Source organism: Apodemus sylvaticus, chromosome 23 (genome assembly GCF_947179515.1).
Source record: "Apodemus sylvaticus chromosome 23, mApoSyl1.1, whole genome shotgun sequence".
Classification (NCBI taxonomy): Eukaryota; Metazoa; Chordata; class Mammalia; order Rodentia; family Muridae; genus Apodemus; species Apodemus sylvaticus.
The window spans coordinates 45,236,269-45,259,588 of NC_067494.1; the positions used below are offsets into that span (position 1 = coordinate 45,236,269).

The following is a 23,320-nucleotide window of genomic DNA, read 5'->3' on the forward strand; positions in this document are numbered from 1 at the left end:
AGTCCAGCCAGGGCTCATTCCCCCCCCCCCTTGGGTGACAGAGGCCTCTTGTCACCTTTGTTGCAAAGCGATCTGGCCGGAGAATGAACGTGATCGTGAGCGCTGCCTTACCTATCCTGATGATACTGCTGAGCTCGTAGAGGAGCAGATGGTTGTCTCCGCCAGTGTCCAGGCGCTGCTCGATGTAACTGTTCAGCTCGTACACGACCCCCTGCATGTTCGTATCCTGGTACTTGAAACACAGAGACGAGAGGAGTCAGGCACAGGTAATGCACGAATAAAGCCCCTTAGCCCGCAGAGAATGCCGTTTCTACGGCCTGGCCTTGGTCTCCGGGCTGTGGGCTGCTGCCGGAGCGTGCTTGAGCATGGGAGACTTAAAACTAAAGTGTCTGCGATGCCCCTTCATCTAGGGTTATCCTTAAACTGCATCCGGGTCAACTTATTTATACAGAAACAGCAAACGTTATAGGTTACAACTTTCACACGTGACGGCAGCTCGCCTGGTAAGAGAGTTCAGAGGTCACCAGGGGAAAAGGTGATCGCTCGATAGGAAAACCCTCAGAGAGCATGCTGGGTGAGATATGACCCAGGAGCTCAGGTCCCTGCAGAGCAGGAGAGCAGTGTGGTCTCAAGCAGCAGTCCCCGAGTGCACACACACATGAGTCCCTGTCACACCAGCCAGAGGGGTGTCCAGGGTGCTCATATAACCCTGCCTCAGTCAGGCCACGCTGTCCCCTCCATAAAGAACAGATGTCAAAGGCTCCCACTCATCTCCCTGCCCCAAGCTTGCCTTACAAACCCAGTTTTCCAAGTGGCAAGCACCGTATGCTAAAAATAAAACAAAATTCGCTTACTCCTCGGCTGAAAACCTTTCCCAGACTTCCCACGGCACTGAGAAAACAGACCAGCCCCTCCAGAGGACACTGCCACTGTTCGCTGGGGACACTACTTGTTACGTCCCCATCCCTGTCCAGTCGGGGTCCTGGCTTCGACACCTCTGTGTGTCTGGGCCACCCAGACATCTCTTGTTCTAAAGATCTGCCATGTGTGAAACCTGTCTGGAGAGCGCCAGGGACTCCACCAGCCGCTCATCCCACAGCAGGGAACGGTTCCTCTGATGTTCACGCTCTCATGGAAGGGTGTCAGCGTCTGCTCCAAGGGCAGAGCAGAGGGGGTCCCAGTGAGTCCCTGCATGGACCACTGGGGCCGCTCGGTGCTTAGCGAATGCCAGCACTTCCCTAGTTATAGGTCAGAGACAGCAGAACTAGTGAGCCACGGTCAGGCACCCCAAGCCCTGGCTGAGAGCTGTCCCTGAGGATCTGGCCATGTGAAGACCCCGTGCTTGGAGCGCTTGGAACCCAGAACGAGCAGGAATACCGCTGCCCATCTGACATCATCCTCTGCCGTCACTCACAACTTAAACCTCAGGAGGGCAGGGGGCCGATTGCTTGCGTTTCGCAGTCTGGAAATGAGGAAGAGAGGTATTATCCCTACAATGGACAAAATCAGAGATGCAACTGGAATGGTCCGGTCTGCAGAGAGCTGAAGGCCCGGCCAGATGATCAGGTATCCCTGCCCTATCAACAGGTCAGCCTTCTGTCATGTCTTCAGGCCTCTAACCATACAGTTCTGGGAGAGTGGCTAGAAACCTGGTGTGATCATCACAGAGGACTTGTCAATGAAATCTTGAGGAAAGACAGGGGCGTTTAAATCAAGAATGGAAGAGGCCAGGCCCAGGGCAGCGAGGACTTTGACGTACAACGAAAAAAAAATATATATCAAGCAGACTTTTGCCCTCCTTCCCCACAAGCCTGGTTCTTCCTACCTCAATAACTGCTCGTGAAGACGTAAGCAAAACTGGAGGACCACTGGACGTGACCTCTACCCGGACCGTGTCTGTGGTGATTTCCTGCTGGATCTGGCCTCGGGAATAGACTGTTGTTACTCCCTAGCTGTTTTCTAGCCTGAGATTGTTCAAGACTCCCATTTCATAAAGACACACAATAGACTCACAGGCAGTTCAAATCCCAGAGCTGACAGATTAGCACTGTGCGGGTTACAGCCTGAGAAGGCACCTTTGGGAATTGTTCTGAAATGCTCCGTAGAATATGAAACTGTCGTGACTGCCCTTCCCTGCTGCCACCCAAATCTGACTGACTCTGAGGTCTCTCCAAGTCCCGCTTCCGGAAACTGAACCCTGACTTCACGTTTGCCAGACAAGTGCTCTACCACTGAGCTGAATCTCTGGCTTTTGGGTGTTTCTCTTCCGTGAGCACAGCCCTTCTTGTGTGTCTCCAGGGTAGGGGGAGATTCAGTAAATGAACTCCTGAGTAGCTGAGACCCATTAGAGATGTCTCCACATTAAGTCCTTTCTTACAGTCTGGCAGTAACTCTTTAATAACAGTCTGTTCCCACTGAGGAGAGCATCCAACAGCTTCACACAAACACACACACACAGAGGCAGATATACATCTTGGGACAAGGATGGACCACTTATCATGGAATGTCTCTCATCTGCGTGACAGGAGGCTCACTGTAGCTGTCTTCAAAACTTTCAACACTTCATCAAGTTCATGGGGGTGTCAAGTGGCGGCTGGTCCTTTAAGATGGCTTGTGATCGAGAAGGCGCAGCTTCCCGAACCGTCTCCTGTTCGGTTCCAGTTCACACTGATCTTGGGTGGCTTTATCCTTACAAAAGGGTAAATCCCGCTGAAGACAGCACCTCGAGACAGGTGCGATCCCAGAAAACAGGAAGCAGAGTATGTCCAGTCCTAGCAGACGGATGTCATGGTATCTCCTATGAAATCTTATTGTGTCCCCAAGTGTCACTGAATGGTCACTGTGGCACCTCCTCACTGTGGAGAGCCTCAGGATGTCAGGCACTTGACTACACTGTGGATGCTGGAGACTGAGCCAGCATCTTCAGCCTGCAGAGTAAGCACTTTACAAGCTGAGCTGTCTCCCCAGCTCATTTCAGACATTTTAAAATAAGCAAAGCTATATATAAATAAAGACTTTTTTTTTTTGGTCACACAGACACCACAAGCTGGAGGATCCTAACGACTCTATAGCCGAGCATTGGCAGGGAATGACCAATGACGTTCACAAGGCGGGGAGGCGGAGGCGGAGGCAGGCACCCTCACAGAGTGGAGTGAGGGGCTGGCTTCCAGCAACCATTCATTTTAAACTCTCAGTGGCAGACTGGTTCATGGCCAACTGCTTGGTAGTAAAGTCCTACATCTGCAAGACCCAGGAATCCACCTTCAGCAAAGCCTCAGAAAAATAGCTACTGACAGGGCCACAGGAGGCTTACCCTAGAGGTCTGGGAGAAGGGAAAAGGTAGCTTAGCTGCCCTGTCAGTCCTGGAAAGTCACTCTGAGGAACCCCTGCGGCCCCTGTGAAGGGAGCAAGGCATATTCCTGAGAGCAGAATTGGGGAGTTTTGGAGAAAGCCAGAGAAGATGCAAGACATCACGGAAGGAGAGCACACGGGCTACCAGATCAGGGGGGAGGCCAGCCTCCCCTCAGATACCGCCCAGAGGATTCACACTGAGCTGGGGAACCAGGCAGAGGATTCTACAAACCAATGGGGTCTGCTTCTGGAAAGGGGGTGCCCTCAGCTCTACGCAAGCCAAATGGAGACAATAAATGAAGAGCACTGAATTCAAGGGTTTGTTAAAGAATGTGAAGTAATTTAACTTGGAGAGAAAGAAAAAAAAAGACCAACAGGATGCAAAGGGCGACTCGGATGATAATTCAGGAAAGGGAGAATCATACAATAGTTAAGAATCATCAATGACGACAGCCAACAATTCTGGCGCTTACATCACTGCTAGAAGCCGGCATATGGGCTCCAGGGCGTCAGTCCCTGGCGATTAAAGCCCTCAGCGGTGTGTTCTTGTTAGAGGAAGGAACAAGAAAACACAAGCAAGCTGCCTGTGGCTTTGACAAATAAATCTAACACCGTAATGAGAATCTGCAATGGGAGGCCGGGAGGGAGGTCCACCGTGGGCAGGTGGTTTCTATATTTCTCTCTTCACAATAAAGATGTGTGTTGAATGGTGATGCTCAACACTGCCTAGGCTTCAGAGGACCGGAAGCAGCTGTGCATCGGGGCTTCCGACAGTACTTCTGTCGTGATATCTTTAAATACCTATACCCTGGCGTGGTTTTATGGCTGCTGAGAACGGTGGGGTCAAACGGGTCAACAGCTCGAGACCTTGTGGAAAAGGGATGTTCAGCTCCCGTCTTTAGAATTCGCCATTGTGTGGCTTCAGCAGGGAGCTTCAGAGTAAATGGCTTCCAGAGACTACCATCGGGCGAGCCTGTCTTTTACAGAGCACCGGCAGCGTGCAACCAGAAACAACTCTTCGTAGACAAATGGTCTGTGTGTTCAGTCCACTGCTGAGACGGCAGGCTTGGCCTAAAGTGAGAGCAAAGAAATCCAGTAACACTGAGACTGTGCCTGGGTAGCAGACGGAAACACGGACTTGCCCTGGTAATCGTTTCCTATTGGATGCACTCGGGATGCTGTTGTGCTCAGAGCTGAGCTCCTTGGAGGCGTCCACAGCTCCTGTGGCTACCTCAATAGCCAGCAGTTACAGGCAGGGACACACAGCCCACAGCCCAGGAAGGGAAGCTTTCTTTCATACATTCACAAGTTCCAGGGCCTGAAGCGACTTCAAGTCACGTGTTTGATAGTGAGAAGCCTGACTTCCCTGGCAGGCATCCCAAGAGCTCTTCCTCAATAGGGCGCGGTGACTTTCCAGAGGAGAAAACACTCACTTAGCCAGTGGATGTTCAGAGTAAGAATGTTCCCATTTCCTTTTACCTGTCTGGGGCCTGGCATCTCTTGCATGTGCTTTGGATGAAGCGTTGGTTAATGCTGTCAATTTGGCAGGATCCAGACAGCACCCAGGAAACAGGCTTTCTGGGTACCGTGTCTGAGAGAGAGTTTCTAGACTAGACTGGTTGAGATGGGACAGCCTAGCCTACGTGAAGATGGTATTACTCCACTCCGTAGGCTGGGGTGCGGGGCAGCGCTAAAAGCTCCCGATCTCAGCTTCTCCACTCGGCTGCTATGGCGGTCCCACCAGGATGGACTGTCTTCATCCTCCACATTGTGAGCCAAAGCAAGCCCCTCCTCTCTCAAGTTGTCTATCCCCGGTACTTCCTTCGCCACAACAATAGGGAAAGTTGCTCACATAGTTTCTGAGTCTTCTGGGTCTGTTCATTGTCCAAGTGGCAGGTTCTCTGCTGGCCTTCCACAGGCTTGTCCATAAGTATTATCTTAAATCATATAAAGCCACCACATGGCTAATGTGTGTCACACACACATACACGAGAGAGAGAGAGAGAGAGAGAGAGAGAGAGAGAGACAGACAGACAGACAGACAGAGACAGAGGCACAAGAACAGATATATACCTGAAAATCCAGATATAGACACACACACATTCACATAAACATACTCACATACATAGACACACACTTGCATAAACATACATGTATATACACACTAACATAAACATACTCACACGTATACACAAACACACATAAATACAAAAACAGAATCACACATACATACAAACACACTCACATAAACACATTCACATGTACATACACACACACAGAGTATGCCTGATGTGTATGAATTTCCACTCATAATCCCCCCACCCCAGGCTGTAAGTGTTATAAGTGACGGTTACTTGAATACTTAGGTTTAAAAGAACCAGCTTTCCCATGCTCCACCTTCCTCACTTTGTTTTCCGTTGTTTGTTTGTTTTTCTTGTTGCTGTTGTTGTTGTTTCCTTCTGGTTACCTAGAGATCACCTCTAAGGTGGTCCAGCCTGGTCTCAAACTTACTATGTGGTAGAGGCTGGCCTCCTGCTTCCGTCTCTCTCTCGCGCGCGCTTGCTGGGATTACACACACATGCTTGTTTCTGCCCTTGGTCATATCTGCCAGCTGTGGCTGTCATCTGGGGGAGGCAGTTACTCTAGGTCCCCCTGTTCCTCCCGAGGTCAGTTGCCGGTGTGTTTGCTGTCACTCTTGGAAACAGAGCCATGCTCAATGCTTTGCTTTGGAATTGACTGAGCACTGCTGTAAAATCAGCCATATTAACTTACATTCCCATTTTTCTGGAATTGGATACTAATAGAACTTTACCCTGAAAGGGAGATGGTGCTGCTCCTTGGGGACATTGAGGGTAGCCTACTTCGTTTATAGCCACCTAGACAGAAAACCCCATGTTCTACTCATGCACAGAGAAGCCCTGCATCTTGACTCCCTCCTTCCTGCTTCCTATGCTCTGTTTAGTTATAACTAGGTTTTCTGCCAACCCATTAGGAAAACTCTCCAAAGGGGCTTGAGAGACAGCTCGGCAGTTAAGAGTAGTTGCTGCTCTTCTAGGGGACCTGGGTTCAATTTCCCATACCACATGGTGGCTCACAACCATCTTCTTAACTCCAGTTATAGGGGATCAGAAGGGGTCCTTTCCTGTGGACTCCCCTTGGGTAGCTGATCACGTGACCCTTGAGGGAGGACCTTCTGCAGGGAGCACTGTGACTTTCTGGGAGATGGGGTACTTGCAAGAGCAATCTGGGCAAGGGGGAGGGTGTGCTTCCTGCCTTCCTGCCCCACCACCCAGCTTCCGGTCTAGACTCCCCACCAAGAAAGAGATTAAACTTCAAAGAAGAAATACTAGCAAGTAAGCAAAGAGACTCAAAGAACTTAAATACCAAGGGGAAAATCCTTTCTGTGAAGTCAAAAACTATTCCTGAAAAGAAGTTCAGCCTCTCAGGACACTTGTGCTTCCATGTAAAATTCAGGATGCTCTTAGTTCGGGGCTGTCGCAGAACACCTAACCAATTGTGTCTTCATCTGGTGACCTAACCATTTGAATACTATGACGTCAATAAAACTTTTTTTTAAAGAGAGCTATTTATTTTTCTGTATATGAGTACACTGTCACTGTCTTCAGACACACTGGAAGAGGACGTCAGATCCCATTACAGATGGTTGTGAGCCACCATGTGGTTGCTGGGATTTGAACTCAGGACCTCCGGAAGAGCAATCAGAGCTCCTAACCACTGAGCCATCTCTCCAGCCCTTGAGTATATTCCTAATAGTCAAGTAAAGAATGAGAGAGCACACTGATGTTTTCAGCCTTCTAGAACCTTCAGATCATGCGAGAGGTCGCCGGGCATACCTGTTGCACCTGGACTGGTCACCTTCCTTGTCTCCCGTCCTGCCAACAACTATTCCTGTGCCTGGGAAGTTACTTCCACCTGCATTCCTGTCCTTCCCTAACCCCTCTGGAAAGGGACAGTGCCATGGCCTCACTCAGCAGATCGTACCACCACTTGCTAGAACAGTGAGGGCAGGCACACAGGGTGACACTGAACTGCGTGACCAGAGGTATCAAAAGCAGAAAGTCCTACAATATAGTAATGGGTATCTCATGTACATAAAGGGGGGTCGGGGAGGAAGCTGACTACCCCAGGTAAAGCGATTATTTTAGAGACTATTCACCAAGTTGCCCGAGTCAAGGAGAAAGCTGAGCAGGGGTGAGTCTGGCTAACTATGGTGACTGCATCTCTAAGTCTAAAGACAACTTTGCCTAAGATTCAAGATCAACAGAGCCAGACTGAAAAGGGTCACTGAGGGCTTCCTTAATATCCTCCTACCAAAAGAATGACTCATTAAGTAAATAACAATATCCTTGTTAAGATTTAGTGATGACATGGGATCCCGGTTTAATGATATGGCCCATCATTAATCCTGGTGTGGCCCAATAACTGCGCTGACAGGCAGCGAGATCTTCTCTCCCTCAGAACACAGACATGGTAATCGGGAGCAGCAGTCACCGTCTTTGCCAGGCTGGGTGAAAATGAAGGCCAGAGAACGGAATCTGGACTCTAGCAAAGCAATCTGCCCCATCCACCTAAGAAAACTCTGGTGGTCACACGCCCAGGAGAATGCTTTTTCTAACCCTGTCCCCTCAAGGCCCCTGGACACTTAACTCTGAAGGCTCCTCACTGTCTCATTTGTCAGGACAGTCTGTAAGACACAGACATGGGCACCCAAAAGAGGTGTGGAGAAAAACGAGCCAGCTATTTGCAAGTAAGTGTCCATTAAAAAGGAAAAGAAACAATGAGCCCCTAGATGTGTGGCTACATTTAAAAGGTTTTCTGAACGCCCTCCCACACAGCCCCCGGTGTGAATAGCATCTCAGCATGCCAGGGACAAAAGCTAACTTTCATGTGAGGAGGGACCTGCAGAAAAATGGATTTTAGGGAAGCGTCTGTTTTTGCTTTCTCCAGAGAACGCAAAAATCAACACATGCTTATCAATGGGCTAACCAAGCAGGAGGAAAAGCACAACGCCATCTTAACCATGATGGTCTGATGTGAGCAAAAGCAGAAACGACCAGGACAGAGGGCAGCTTGCTGCAGAACTCATAGTTCGCTGGGCACCCAGGGGCCCTGGGGGGTGGGGTTGGATCTGGAGGGTGATGAGGAGCAGAGGGGTCCTGGGACAACAAACAGGAAGGGATGATGGGCCAAGGGACGCCAGGGAGAAGGACACAAGCGGAGAAGCTCGCACGCCAGGCTGGCTCAGTAAAAACACAAAGCATTTGCTGCGATCCCTCAATGGACCACATGCTTTCCAAGAGCAAGCGGCAAGGTAACCTTTCATAAACACTCAGGGAAAAAAAATCAACATTATGAAATAAAAACTTAGAAATGGACTCCTGTTCCTGACACTATCCAGTTTCTGAGAGCGGAACAGCTCGTGGCCACAGTGTTCTCTCTCCACCTCGTGGCCACAGTGTTCTCTCTCCACGAAGCCCAGACACGCCCACAGACTGGTGCCATCCGGAAGCCAGGAGCTGAGATCTCTTCTCATCTTGATGCTGCCTTTCCCTGCTCTGCTCAGAAGGTCTTTCTCAGTCTTGACGGGCAAGACAGGAATGTGGTAACAAGCATATGGCTAATCCTGTGTCACCAGGGTTACAGGTATACACACACACACACACACACACACACACACACATACATATATGGCTACCCTACCTTTTTTTAAAGACAGGCACTGGGGATCCTAATGCAGGTCTTCCCTCATCTGAGTACCAGAGGCACTTCGCTGTCTGAAGTATTTCCCCAGTCCATCCGTCCATTCTCACTATGTTGGCTAAAACCCTTAACCATCTCAATGAGGACAGCTTTAAATGTCTCAGGGTGCTGAGCACTCTCTTGCCTTCATCGAAGCCATCAATCGGCCCTGGCTCCTCTACAGTCTAGGTGGCTGGGCTGAGAATCAGGGATCTTTAGAGGCAAAGTACAGATAGGAGCCAGCTCAGAGGTGGGCTGAGGCATCCTGCAGAGCAGTTTGTACTGAGGGGTGGGGGTCTCTGCAGCTAGGTGATACCTCCACGCAAGGATGCTGTATAGTGTGGCCTTCAGGGTTTCCTCTGGAGAATCTGTAAACCCAGCCTCTACCTGCAGTCCTGGCTCTAACAACCCAGCATGGATACAGACCTGGGCTGTGCAGGCACACGGGGAGCCTGGTCTGGGTACTCAGCCCTGTGGCCTCCATGTGCAGCCTATCTTTGCCCTCGGGACACCGTGGAAAGGGCATAGAGATCCTGCTGTACTTTTCTTACCTGGATGCTAAGATAATAGGGAAATTTAGAGGGAGGAGCTTCGAGTCTCCAGTCCTGGGGCAGTGTTGTAGGAAATGTGTTCAGTTACTCACCCTGCTGACTTCCTTAGGAGACGGTTCATCTGGGGATAGAGAAGCAAAGAGAGAAACAGTTAGCATCTGGAAGGCACACTGAGAACACTGCACATGCGTTCACCGCACATGCGTTCACTCTCGACACACCTCTGCAAAGCTCGCTCTTAGGGAATCTGGTTTGCAAGACTGGAAAGGTTAAACATACTACACCGAGAGAATAAATCTGTGGAGACTAAATGCCGCAGCAACCCTTTGTGCAGATGACATTTTTTAAAGATTCTTAAATAGATCCGTGATCACTCATAGACACAGTCAACTCTACAGACACTAATGGGTTACAAAGAGGCAGAAGGAGAAATGTCGCACAGACCCTCTCCCCCACCTCCTGCCTTCCACCCCTACCCCCACCTTAGTGCATGTGCTCTGAGGAGAGGTCCCAGCAGGCATGCAAGGACCTGGCCACTTCCTACAAAGTCAAGTACAAGCAGCACACACCCCTACGGTCAGCATTTACTCCTGAAGCAATAGTGACAGCTGTCAGCTAATCTCAGTGAGACCCCAAGGGACCCACCACCGGTGCTGGCTATAGATAGGACAATGCCAGGAGAACATCCACAGTATAGGACATAGGATCTAGAGTGGTTTGTCAACTGCAGCATCTCTTGCCCACCTCTCCAGATCCAGTGGGCAAGTTTCAATGTTGTATCCTTGGCATGTTATTTCAACGTTGTATCCTTTCTCTAAATAAGCTACATCTTTGCAAGCATCTCTGTTTTGGGTCCTGCATCATCTTCGGCCATGGAAGTCTGTCTGCAAGTGTAGTACACCTGCACCACATTAAATTTGATACATGCTTTCACTCTACAGCAGAGGTCGGGCTCCAACTTGCACTCCTCCTGTCCTAGCCTGGGTCTGTGCAGCATGCACAGTCAAAAACAGCCCCCATGCAAGCTCCCAAGTTCAGACAGGTCTGAGGCACCCTTTGCTTTCAGTGTCTCCCCCACTTCTCGTCCTACATCAACCCATCCCTGGATCCCAGTGTGTCCTGCCATCCATTTCCGCTATGAGACCAAGTCTAGTCTAGAGCACACTGTGGATTTAGAGAATAAACAATTAGGTTTCAACACTGCTTGTCCCATTCGGCTGATGCAGGCCTACTGCGTGTGGGGGATGGCTGGGAACAGCTCAGGTACTGACATAAGGCTCCTCTAAGATTGAAGAATGTACCAGGACTCGGGCAGTTTTTAATCTTCTTTATTGAAGCAGCATCATGGAAATTTTCATTTACTCTTCACCTCCTGTTTTATTTTCCCCAAACCTCTCTGAAAAGGGAACTACTAAACCATCATTAATTTATTAGTGGATTTGAAAGCTACCGAGGCTTGAGAGAGTAGAATCAAAAAAAAAAATGTGTCTTAGCAATTCCTTAAGCGGGGCTTAAGGCAAACTGGCTGGTATGGTGGTGTGTGCCTAGGGAAGCTAAGGCAGGGGGATTGTAAGTTTGAGGCCAGCCTATGCTGTACAGTGAAAGCATGTCCCAAATTTAACTAATTAATGAACTAACTCACCAACATGGTCATCTATACGGATGTCCCATGTGGAGTCGCCCTGTGTGGCGAGGTTGGGTACCGTGATGGAACAGAGCCTAATCAAGAGTGGTTCTGTACTCTCTCCCTCCTCCACTACAGAGAAGAACAGTTTCAGAGCCCCATACCTGTGAAGAAAAGTTTTCCTGCTTTTTCTCCCTGGCCTGGTCTGCTGTTTCTCCTGTCTAAGTAGTAACCAGAGTCAAGCATCGGACAAACTAGCATCTGACTCCTCAGTCTAGAGTGTGTATAACATACGCTGCCTGCACACAGCTCCAGAACTAACTAGCCTCAGCTCTCTGGGCAATTTAAAGTATTTGGAAAAAAAAAAAAAAAAAAAACCTTTGCCAATAGATGATTTCCAGATTTCTACCTTGGAACTCATTTAGAAACATTATCTCCTCCTCCTCCTCTTCTTCCTCTTCCTTCTCCTCTTCTTACTCCTCTTCCTCCTCCTTTTACTCTTCCTTCTCTTCCTTTTTCTCTTCCTCCTCATCCTCCCCCTCCCTCCTCTTTCTCCTCCTCCTCTTCTTCCTCCTCCTACCTTCTTGCCCTCTTCATCTGACTTGGCATTTATAACGTATGTTAAATGAATGTCAAATCTGTTACACACAGAAAGTTGTCACGAGGCTAGCCAAGAAATCCCTGTTCCCTCTCCCTCCTTGGAACTTTCGTTTATTGACCTCTCCTGTCCACCAGATTTAAATGAGTAGAAGGAGGGCATTTAAGTCCATTCTGCAGTGGAGGGGCTTGTGTGAGCAAGGCAACGCCCTTGTCTACAGGGCCCAGCTGCTCTGTCTTGAGAAAGGGCTCTACTGGGGAGCCGTAAAACATCCAAAGAGAGACACTACCCTGACAGCGAGGATTGTCACTGAAAGTAGACTTATTCTTCCAAAATAAATAAATAAATAAGGATACAAACATACAAATAAACAACAAAGAAGCAACTGGCCCCCTCTGACCGATACTGTAATATTGCTGGTGGACCCTCCCACCCATTCTGTTACTTTCACTGGTAAGCTGGAGGAATCCCCAGTTAGAGCCTCACTAGTGGCTTCGAGCAGTGCCCACCACTGTGCTGCTGCTGGGTGTTTCACATAGTCTAAAAGGCCCCGCTCCCTTTGAATGGCAGGGTAAGGGATACAGAAAGACAGGGAGCTGACAAGGATAACGCATTTTAAGTTGTTTGTGAGCATTGAATCATCAGTAGAAGAGCTCACAGCAGAGGACCCAGGTCTTCAGGCAGGAGAGGGCCTCTTCCTTAAATATGTGCCTGTTCGACATCTAGATACCGAGGAGCCTATGCCTGGGTACCGTCATTGGGATGCGTGCACGCCATTGATATAGACCAACCAGGAAACCAGCAGGATTGGAACAAATAGGCTTGCTAAATACAAATGTGTTTTATTTTTTCAGAAAGGAAAACCACCTCTGTTCAAGCTCTGCCTTAATGATCTTTAAAAGCCTTGGCAAGAACGGGGCATGGAAAGAAAAGAGCCCCCTCGGGGTTTCCTAGCACTTAATGGGTGTCCCTTTCACAGTAAATACTCCCTTTAAATATTTTATGAGTCTTTATAAATGTGTGGATATTTGTGTTTTGTGATCACTCTCGATGTGTCCCTGATATGACAAGGGATTACGGTAATGGACCCACATTTGTAACAGCAGATTAAAGAAATCCGGGCCATTGGCAGGTACTAGAGTGCTCCTGTGGTTTTTGCCACCCTCTGATCTTACTGAAAGGCCCCACAAGTATAGGGAACAACCCCATAATGTCGACAAGTGGGGTTACACGGAGCGGAACTGTTGCGCCCAGGAAAAAGAAGCAATCAGTGGGGGGGTGGGGGGTGGGGGGTGAGGGGAGGGATGTCCATCAGAGAGCGAAATATGATCTACAACTTCTCATCAGATACATTCGCATCAGACAAGGGGTTAATATTTAGGATATATAAGGTACTGTAGAAATTGGGCCTCTGGACATGGCTCAGTGGGGGATGTGCTCATTGTGCAAACAAGGGGACCTGAGTTTGGATTCCCCACTACTCAGTTTAAAAGCCACTGAGGGCAGTGCATCTTTATAACCCCCTCACTGAGATCCAGAAATAGGTAGGTCTTGGGAGCTCAAATCACTGAGCTCAGGTTCAGTGACAGGCCTTGTCCCAAAACCTACGGGGGAGTGTGGCAGAGAGCACCCAGTACCAACCTCCACCACCACGAGGTGCACACATATCTGATGCATACACTAACTTGTATACGCCAATCAGTAAAAGGATAGGGCGGTGTCAGTAGAGGAGATATGCTGATCAATAAATACTTGAATGGGTATTCATCTTCCTTAGCCATCAGAGAAATGCAAACCAAAACTGGGGATTCTATCTCACCCCAGTCAGAATGGACACAGACAAAAAGATGCTAATGGGGTCGTGGAGAGGGGCATCTTATTTACTGCTGGTGGGGGCGTGTGAACTGGTGCGGCTGCCAGGAATCAGCGAGGAAGGTCTTCAAGAAGGTGCAACTTGAATTTGAGTGATTTCACTGCTGGCTCTGCAGGACAGACCCAGGGGGCAAAGGCAACACTACACAGATGCTTGTGCATCCTCCTTCACTACTTCAGTAAAAACAACACTCAGGAGTTGAGCCAGTCTAGACGGTCACCAACCAGCAGATGGTAAGGAAGATGTAGGACAGAGAAAGGGGTTCTATTTAAGTGCAAAGAAAAAGGAAGCCACGCTATCTGCAGGAAACGGAGGGGGTGAGAATCACTGTTAAGCAAAATAAGCCAGACTCAGACAATTATCATAGTTTTCTTTCATATGTAGAATCTAGATTTAAAATTCTCCCTCTCTCTCTTTTCTCTCTTCTCTCTCCCTCTTTCTATATTTATGCGTGTCTGTGCACCTGTGTGTGTATGTGTGCATGTACATGTGTGTGTGTGCATGTGTGTGTGTGCATGCGTGTGTGTGTGTGTGTGTGTGTGTGTGTGTGTGTGTGTGTAAAACAAAACAAATCACATTAAACTGGAACATTCTTTTTTTAAAGAAAGATTTAATTTATTTATTATATGTAAGTACACTGTTGCTATCTTCAAACACTACAGAAGAGGGCATCAGATCCCACTACAGATGGTTGTGAGCCACCATGTGGTTGCTGGGATTTGAACTCAGGACCTCTGGAAGAGCAGTCAGTGCTCTTAACCGCAGAGCCATCTCTCCAGCCCTGGAATTTTCTTATACTATGGAAGAATAGCAAGCAAACCGGCAAGGTCGCTTGACCACACTTGCTTCGAGCTATACAATCCTATTCCATTGGGTCTCCCACTAACGAACAGTATTAAGCAACTTTTATTAGTCATTCAAATGCTTATCTCTTTGGGTATAATGAATATTTAATATAGTACCTTTTTAGAAACTGCAATGACTGTCTAGAGAGGTATACTTAGTAGCCAGACAGAGCACTGCTCTGCTGACTGTGCCAAAAGACTGCATAGAGCCAGCAAAAGAAACCAACACTGCCGTCTTTCCAGGGACAGACTCATTTGTGACATCAAGACACAAGATCATGAGCAGAAAGGGCTGTGCTGGAGGTGTTTAATGTCTAGTTTCTTTCTTTTTTAAAAAAGATTTATTTATTATATATAAGTACACTGTAGCTGTCTTCAGATACCCCAGGAGAGGGCATCAGATTTCATCACAGATGGTTGTGAGCCACCATGTGGTTGCTGGGATTTGAACTCGGGACCTTCTTCGGAAGAGCAGTCAGTGCTCTCAACCGCTGAGCCATCTCTCCAGCCCTGATGTCTAGTTTCAAACAATGCTGTGGGGCTACAGTTACAAAATACAGTGTAACCCCAGCATAAAAAGGCAGTCACCGGAATGGAAGAACAGACCCGGATGTGAGCGCCTAACGCCACGCCCACCGGAAACGTGGGAAAAAGGTGGGTGTCTGCCCACAGGAGAGCCAAACTAGATCTGTGCCTCTTGCACTACACACAAGGCAGTTTGAGATCGGGAAAGGACCACGATATGAACTAACTCCAGGAGCTGGAACTCTCGTCAGCTGAGCCAGTAAGAGTTTTCTCTGCTCACCAGTCTCTGCCTAATTAAATTTGTCATCAGTGGGTCCATTTGTCAGATTCCAAGTTCTCAGGATCCGGCAAGAAGGTTGAACAGGTAATGTCTGCAACTTGAACCAAATGCTATGTCTTAGAGGCGCAGCCAGTTATTTTGCAGTCTTTGGGGGTTGATCGCTCTGTGGTGCCTACGGGTATATAAGTAAATGACACCCTATAAACATGCACAGTTAATGTATATGTTAATTAACAAGCTGGGTAAAACAAAGGGCAGTCCTTATCGGACCGAGGTTGATGGACCCGGGAGAGTGGGGCCATCTTAAGCATCTGAGAAACGAGGTCTCAAAAATGCAAGGGGGACAGTTCCCGAAGAATGACCCCAAAGGTTATGTCAGCTGCAGGGCCACCTCCTCAGCCTGATTATTTGTGCCTTAGTCTATGACAATGACGATGTCTCATTTTAGTTCAACTATATAAAAAGCCTCTGGGAGAATTTTGTTGTATGATGGTGCACAGGATTGTATGATGGTGCACAGGAATCTGTCGTTTGTTGTTTGGTGGATGGTAGTACACCAGAATCTGTCCTTGCCTGAGAACTTAAGCACCAAGCAACAATACACACACTACAGTTGCTGTTTACCAGCTTATGCACAGGTATGTGACCATTACTAAGCAGAAGGCTGTGGGCTCCAGAGGGGGTCTGGGGGTGGGGAGGGGCAGGAGGAAGGAACCAGGAGAGAGAGAGCAGATGTCTTATAATTCAATTTTAAACGTTGTTGCTGGGAACTCTGCTTTTCCGGAACCCAAGTACCTCTGCCAGCACTTGCGAAATGAAGTGAAGGGGACAATGCTACCATACTCATAGCCACACCTATGCCTAGGAGGCACTGGCAGATGACAGCCTGGTGCTCACTGTGAAAACCCAGCCACTGTCAATTCACGGGCAAGGCTGGGTGGCCTTCAGGACTCCTAGGAATCTGGACCCTGGAGCACTCCTCTTAGCTAAGCTCTTAGCCCCAGTCCGCTGTTACTTCCGTGTTTGTTCCCTTCCTAATCCCTCCTTCATCCAGCAGATGTCAATTCTCTGGCAAAGCCCCTGGCATCTGCTTCCTCCTCAGCTTGGACTTCCAATGGACCAGTCCAGGGTGGGGCTCGGAGAGATACAGTTCAGCTCCAACATGCAACAACATCTCCATGTCCTGACAGCCAAGGTGCTGAGCTGAGTCGTGTCAAACCTCAGGAGACCCAGACACCCACCTGGACATCATGTCCCAGTGCTCCCTGTCCTAACCAGTCTACTCTTTTTTTTTAGTTTTCAATCTGACTTTATTTCCAAATACACTTACTTTAAAAAAAAATAATAAAGCAATGGGGAATGACAAATAACAGTATTAGGAAATCCAATTATACAAACAATACTACATCTAGTCTGGGGTAGATATATTTATTTATTTTTTTTGGTAACATACATTAAGTATCACTAATTACACAGTAATTATAAGGTAACTAACATGAGACCACAGAACTGTAACTCTGCCACAGCCGCGTGGCCCTTGGGCCTTTCTGGCTGAGCAAGTTTTCAAAACATGGGATGCCTACCCCAGAGTGCTGCCAATGGAGTCCTGTTAAGAAGTTAAAGCTTTGAAGTAGTGACTCACCAGAGTTCCTGCAGCTGACAGAAAACAGGCAGGACATGTTAGTTACAACGTAGTTACAGCCTAATTCACAAACTGTAACCAACTGTTTCTCTTTCTAGAAAGAAGCAAGAAGGTAGCGCCTGGCATCAGGTGGAGTGCAGAGAGGACTGTCAGGGCAGTGTCGGAAGGACCCCGGCTCTACTTGCAACACTGTTCCTTGCCCACCACTCGGAAGAACCCTAACCCCGCTCAAGTTCAACTGCCTGCGGGAGCCTGGCTGTTGACCCTAGAGGGAAGGCCCCAGTCAGGATGGACGCCATGCCCTCATTCCTCACAGGGCAGTGATGCTGCCTGCATAGCCTGCAGTGGATGCAGCTGAGGCGCTGGCTCAGAGGGGATGGCTGCTTCTCACACCCTGCTCTGGCGCTTTCCCCAGTCTCCGGGAACGGGAAAGCCAAAGGCTTCTTTGTGCTGGACTCTGCATCAATGCAGGGAACTAGGTTCAGCCTCTCTCCCTGGGTCCGCCTACCCCCTCCCCTGTGCCTGCTTTGTCTCCTCTCTCAGCCTACTCTGTCCCCCTTTCCCTGTGCCCATCCCCTCCCCTTGGGACCACACTGTCCCCTCACCCTGTCCCTACCTATCCCCTCCTCCTATTCCTGCCTCATCCTCTCCTGCCTATGCCCACCCTATCCTCTCCCCCCATCCTACCCCATCACCTTCCCTGCCCACTGTGCTAAAATATACCACCTTAAATCATCTAACCACAAACCAAATTAGTGTCAGTGGAGACAAATGCAGTGTTTCCAAATCAGCCATTCACTCCCTCCATCTCTGTTCCTCAAGTGAGTGTGTCCCCATGTCAAACACTAAGTTCAAGGCTAAGTAAATGGATGGTGCCACCAAACGATTCGGGAATCATCCCAGAACTAAGTGTGTGAGAAACTGTAGGGAGCAGAAGCATGGAACAGGTGGTGTTTACATCTGGGCATTTTACAATCAATCCTTCAGATCAAGTCCATGTCAGGTAAAAACACAAGCTTCTTCAACAAGTGAATGGGCCAGTAGCCTCCCATCACAAGGAAGCACTCCTTCTAGGAAGCACTTAAAGTAGCATTGATGTTACTCTCATTTGTGTGTGTGTGTAATGCATAATCTGTATGTGTGTGTGCATATGTGCAGATAAATGGGCACACATGTGTCCTGTGTATATGTGGTATAAATGTGGTATGTGGTATGTTTGTGCAGATACACGGAAATATGTGTATCCTGTGTATATGTGGTGAGTATGTGGTGTGGTGTGTGTGTGTGTATGTGTGTGTGTGTGTGTATACATATACATATATATGCGCATGCATATATGCAGATACATGGAAATATGTGTGTCCTGTGTATATATGGTATGTGGTGTGGTATATGTGTGTATGTGCATGCATATGTGCAGACACATGGAAATATATGTGTCCTGTGTATGTGTGGTGACTATATGGTATGTGGTGTGTGTGTGTGTGTGTGTGTGTGTGTAGTGTGGAGCCCAGAATAAAATGTCAGGTGTCTTCCTCTACCATTCCATAATATATATTTTTAAAAGTTATTATTATTATTATTATTATTATTACTATTATTATTATTCTATTACTGTGTGTGACACATATCTGGGGATGCAGGCACACATGCAGCACGGCTGAAGCGTGGATGCTTGAGGACAACTTTGGATGACAATGATCCCCCTTTACTACAGGCTGCAAAGATGAGACTCAGATCAACAGGTGTGCAGGCCAAAGCACTTTCATCTGGTGAGCCATCCTGTTAGCTTTGACTTCAAGACACTGGAAATGATCCAACTATGCTTTAGCTGAGGCTTGACAATGCCAAGGGGGTCATACCCAACCAAAGACAGCTCAGCAACACACCCTACACACACCGGGGCTGAGGAGGATCTCACAGCCCAGGTTCCAATAGACCCAAGATTGATGGGAAGTAGTTAAACATTACTTGATATATACGGAACTAGAAAGAAAGAAAAAATGAAAACCCAAACCGCAGCGATAGAGAGCCGTTTTGGTTAGTGCAGAATTAGATGTGCAGGGGTGTGACTAGGAGGGGGGGGGGGAGACAGTAGTGTCACAGGTGTGCTGTGTCCTGAATCTGGTGGTAACGTGAACACAGCTGTGTTAAAATCCACAGCACTGTACACCGGGAAAGTTAATAGCCAGGTATTCTTAACACATCTGGCTGTTGTTCATGGTTACCTGAGTCAGAGGCTGGCCCTGAATTAGTCTATAGAGAGATTCCATTGCCTTGTCAGAAATGTGGGAGCTGGCTCAGAAGGCTGCTGAGGTAAGAGTTAGGGAGCTGGGCTCCCTCTTAAGCTGTCTGGCTCAAAGCCCGCACAGGATGTTACAGGAGACTACACCTTTGTGAGAGCGTGTGAGAGTCCACTGGGATCAGGGAAGAACTCTTCCTGTCCCAACGACACAGCGTAGCTGGGAGCCCTGAATGGTCAGAGCGGTGCCACGGCTCTGAGAACAAAAAGGTGCAACGTTAAGAGATACAACCAATCCGCTGTCTCGTGAGGGAAAACCTTCACTGCAAAGAAAAGGGCATTGACAAACATCAACAGGGAGGGGCTGGCAGCCTGCAGCTGGTTTCCACAGGTTGTCATAGAACTGGGACGTGTGAATGTGAAAGGGCACAGACCATTTTTCAATTGAGAAGGATTTTGCTTCAGAACAAACTAGAAGAGGCAGCCTGCCATCTGACGCACGGGACGTGAGGAAGATCATCAACCTCAGTGAGGCACTCACTGCGTGGTATGCAAAGTTCAGACCTCACACTGTCCTAGCCCTGAGGAGGAAGCCACAGACCCCTGGCCACACTGTGTTATCAGGTCAGTGTGCAGGTCCTGTGGGGTCAAGCATCACCTATGGTTCTGCCTCAGACAGATGCCTGCAACTGTGTGGGTGAGGAAGCCTGCTTTTCCACACCAAAGGCATTTTTAAGTGTACTTATAGAAGGCAACAGAGAAACCTTTCAAAGGAATGAAAAGAAAATGGAATGAGAAAAACAATAGCTATCATTCAACTAAGATTAAAAAAACAACCCCACAGTTTGAAATCAGAAATAAGTAGAAATCACGACTCCCCACACCTCTGGGGTAACCTCTCAGGCACACACACAAACAAATGGCAGGTTGTCTACCTCATCTCAAAACCTCGGCTGAGAAACCTCCGAGAAGCTGGAGAGGGAGGAGAAGCTGCTGTAGGGGAGGAAAGGGAAGCTGAAGTAGGAAGATGGCTGTCCCCCTGCCTCCTTCACCTCACCCAAGGCCAGGCAGGCCCCACCTGCTGCCTGTACCCCTAAGCTCAGATATCATCGCCCTGCTGCTACAGAGAGCATGGGGCATTGCTCAGGGTTCCCATTAGCTCACCTAAGATCTCTGCCTGTCATGGGTTTCCAATTACCTCATGTGTCCATGTGAAATGTACCCTAGGACTAAGAAGAGTTGGGGAAGGGCTAACAGCGCCCCCAGTGGTTGGCAGTTTCAAGCCCTGAAGTGCTTTCTAAACATCCTAGGGTGTTCAGCTATGCTCAAGGAGAGATGGATCCAAACGGCCCACTAGGGTGACTTTCTAGAACACTCGCCTAATTCTGTACCAGATGTCCCATGTTAAACCAGCCTGAGAGGCCCTGGGAGTCTACGTTAGGAGCATCACATACTTGGGAAGAAACTCAGAGACTTGTTTGCTTTCCCACCCGCATCTCCATCTAAGCCGCAGGGGCACTAAGCCATCTTTCATTTCAAAAGTCTGTTTCAAGTGATAACCGTTGCATCTCCTGGGTTCTGCATCTGCGTGGAAGGTAGCGCTATCAGGTCCCTCTGTCTGAGAGCAGGTACACAGCGCTCTTCAAATAACTCCCTTGTGCTTCTTCCAGTAGGAGGGGGCTCTGGTTGGAAGGCCTTGGTCCTCTGTGTAACAGTGGGACCCAGTGAGGAGTCATTTGGAGAGACCTTGAGAAGAGATATGGGAGCCCAGCCTCTCGGGGATCCCTTTTCAAAATGTCATCTCTACGGACAACAGGTATGCCCTCCTGTAGCTGTGACATCATCGGACCAGTGCTACACCCTTTTATCTCTAACACGATAAGCTAAATAAACTCCTTTTCTTTGTTAGCTGGGCCTGCTTCAAGTAATAAAAACAGATAAAAACAGAAGGCCAAAAGACAGTTTGAAGTGCAGCTTATCACCAGGTTCTCAGAGCCTCCTACTGTCCACGTGATCTGAACACTTTCAACTTCCAAGATAAAGCAAAAGCATCGCTGTGTCCTCTATCTTCCAAAGAATCCTAGTCTGGCCAAGCAGAACTATTTTATAGACACAGAAAGTGATACCTGCTGAAATCCTACCTAAAGGTCTCACCTACTCTTCTGTTGCCCTGAAGAGCCGCCGTGGTCAAGGCAACTCTTATTTAACTCTTGTTTATCAAAGAAAGCGTTTGGTTGAGGGGTTTGCCTGCAGGTTACAAGGTTTAGTCGTTCCATTATAATCATAATGATGAAGGCAGACAAGCATGGTGCTGGAGACGTAGCTGAGGGCTTTACATTCTGATCCACAGCCAGCAGGAAGGGAGGGAAGGAGGCAGGGCGCGGGCAGAGAGACAGAGAGACAGAGAGACAGAGAGACAGAGACAGAGAGACAGACAGAGAGACAGACAGAAGCAGGCAGGCAGGCAGGCAGGCAGGCAGGCGGTAGACCTGGTATTGGCTTTTGAAACTTCTGGTATTGGCTTTTGAAACTTCGAAGCTGATCCCCAGCCATACACTTCCTCCAACACAGACACGCCTACCCCAGCAAGGCCACGCCTCCTAATCCTTCCCAAACAGTTCATCAGCTGGAGACTATGCAGACACATGAGCATATGAGCCTTCCTTCAAATCACTGCGGGGACCTTTGACTATGTTTGATGTAAAACTTTAGCCTAAAATGCATCTCAAATATCCCGGGGCAACAGCCATTTTTCATCAGGCACTGTTTCTCTGTGTTAATATCATCTGCAGCCTTTGTCACTCTTGACTGCCTGGGAAGTGTGAGGCCAGCCACCTCTCCTGTCCTCTGCTCAGTCACCTGCCCTGATGTCCCTCCTCAGAGGTGAGTGTAGACCCTTTCTTCTTGGTACATGGCTTGCTCAAATTGTATTTTTTAAAGTTATTTTTTAATTTTTTAATTTTATGAATATGAGTACACTGTTGCTCTCTTCCAGCATACCAGAAGAGAGAGGGCATTAGATCCCATTACAGGTGGTTGTGAGCCACCCTGTGTTTGCTGGGAATTGAACTCAGGGCCTCTGGAAGAGTAGTCAGTGCCCTTAACCACTGAGCCATCTCTCCAGCCCAAATTGTACTTTTCACCAAATAATTTTAGCATTTTATACTTGGGCTTTAAAACGTGCTGAAGCCAAACGGAGTATCCATTGATTGTACTTGAAAACACTGAAACCATAGTGTCTTTAGGACAACCTGTGACCAAATGTCAGGCCTTTACATTTCGGGGCAGGGCTACAAATACATGGAAAGTCTTGCTTTGATTTCCAAGTTGAGCCCATTACTTTGAGCCTGGGACAAGTCCTCAGTTCCCATAGCCACTGCACCTGTGAAACAGGTCATGTGGGGTGATCTGGGGAGCCAGAACACTGAAACTTGATTGGCTCCTTCCTACTACAGAAGATAGGACATGTCATAATAGTTCACTCGATAAACAATCAATCAATCAATCAAACAACACTCACATTATCAAATCTTCAAAAGTATATGAGGACTTTGGTTAAGTGTCCTCAAAGGTCCAGCCTTGGCAGTGCCTGCCCATCTCTCCAGCCTCCTCCTGTGATGTCCCAAAAAGGCCGTGTCTGCTTTGAAGTTTTCTCATAGCTACCCCTCCCACACAGATCACACTTCATAAGGCCTTCTGGGGACTACATTTTATCTTCTTGGCAACCCTCCCTTCCTGGACAAGAGCTGATTTCGCCAGAGGCAACTAGGTACACACTGCCCTTTCCTCTCTGCCCTTCCTAAAACTGAAATTCACAGCTTGGATGGCTGCTTTCGAAACAAGGGAAGAAAATCAAAGAAAAACACGGAGAGCGGGGATCATGCTGAATAGAAGAACAAATGCACCATGTGACCCCCCCCCCAACCCCACACCAATTACAAACAGAAAGGTTGCCACCATGTGACCCCCACCCCCACCCCACACCAATTACAAACCAACAAAGGTTTTCAAGCTGGACATGTCAGAGGG

At 48.3% G+C, this 23,320-nt stretch overlaps 1 protein-coding gene across 1 annotated transcript in view; it reads right to left on the minus strand.

The window, feature by feature from the left end:
- Pde10a (phosphodiesterase 10A) overlaps positions 1-23,320 on the minus strand; it is a 199,306-nt gene that overhangs the window by 57,475 nt on the left and 118,511 nt on the right. Inside the window, exons 3-4 of the mRNA XM_052169735.1 lie at positions 9,755-9,783; positions 112-232 (exon numbers count right to left, since the gene is read on the minus strand). Of these exons, the coding sequence (XP_052025695.1) occupies positions 112-232; positions 9,755-9,783 (150 nt within the window). The remainder of the gene's footprint in view (positions 1-111; positions 233-9,754; positions 9,784-23,320) is intronic.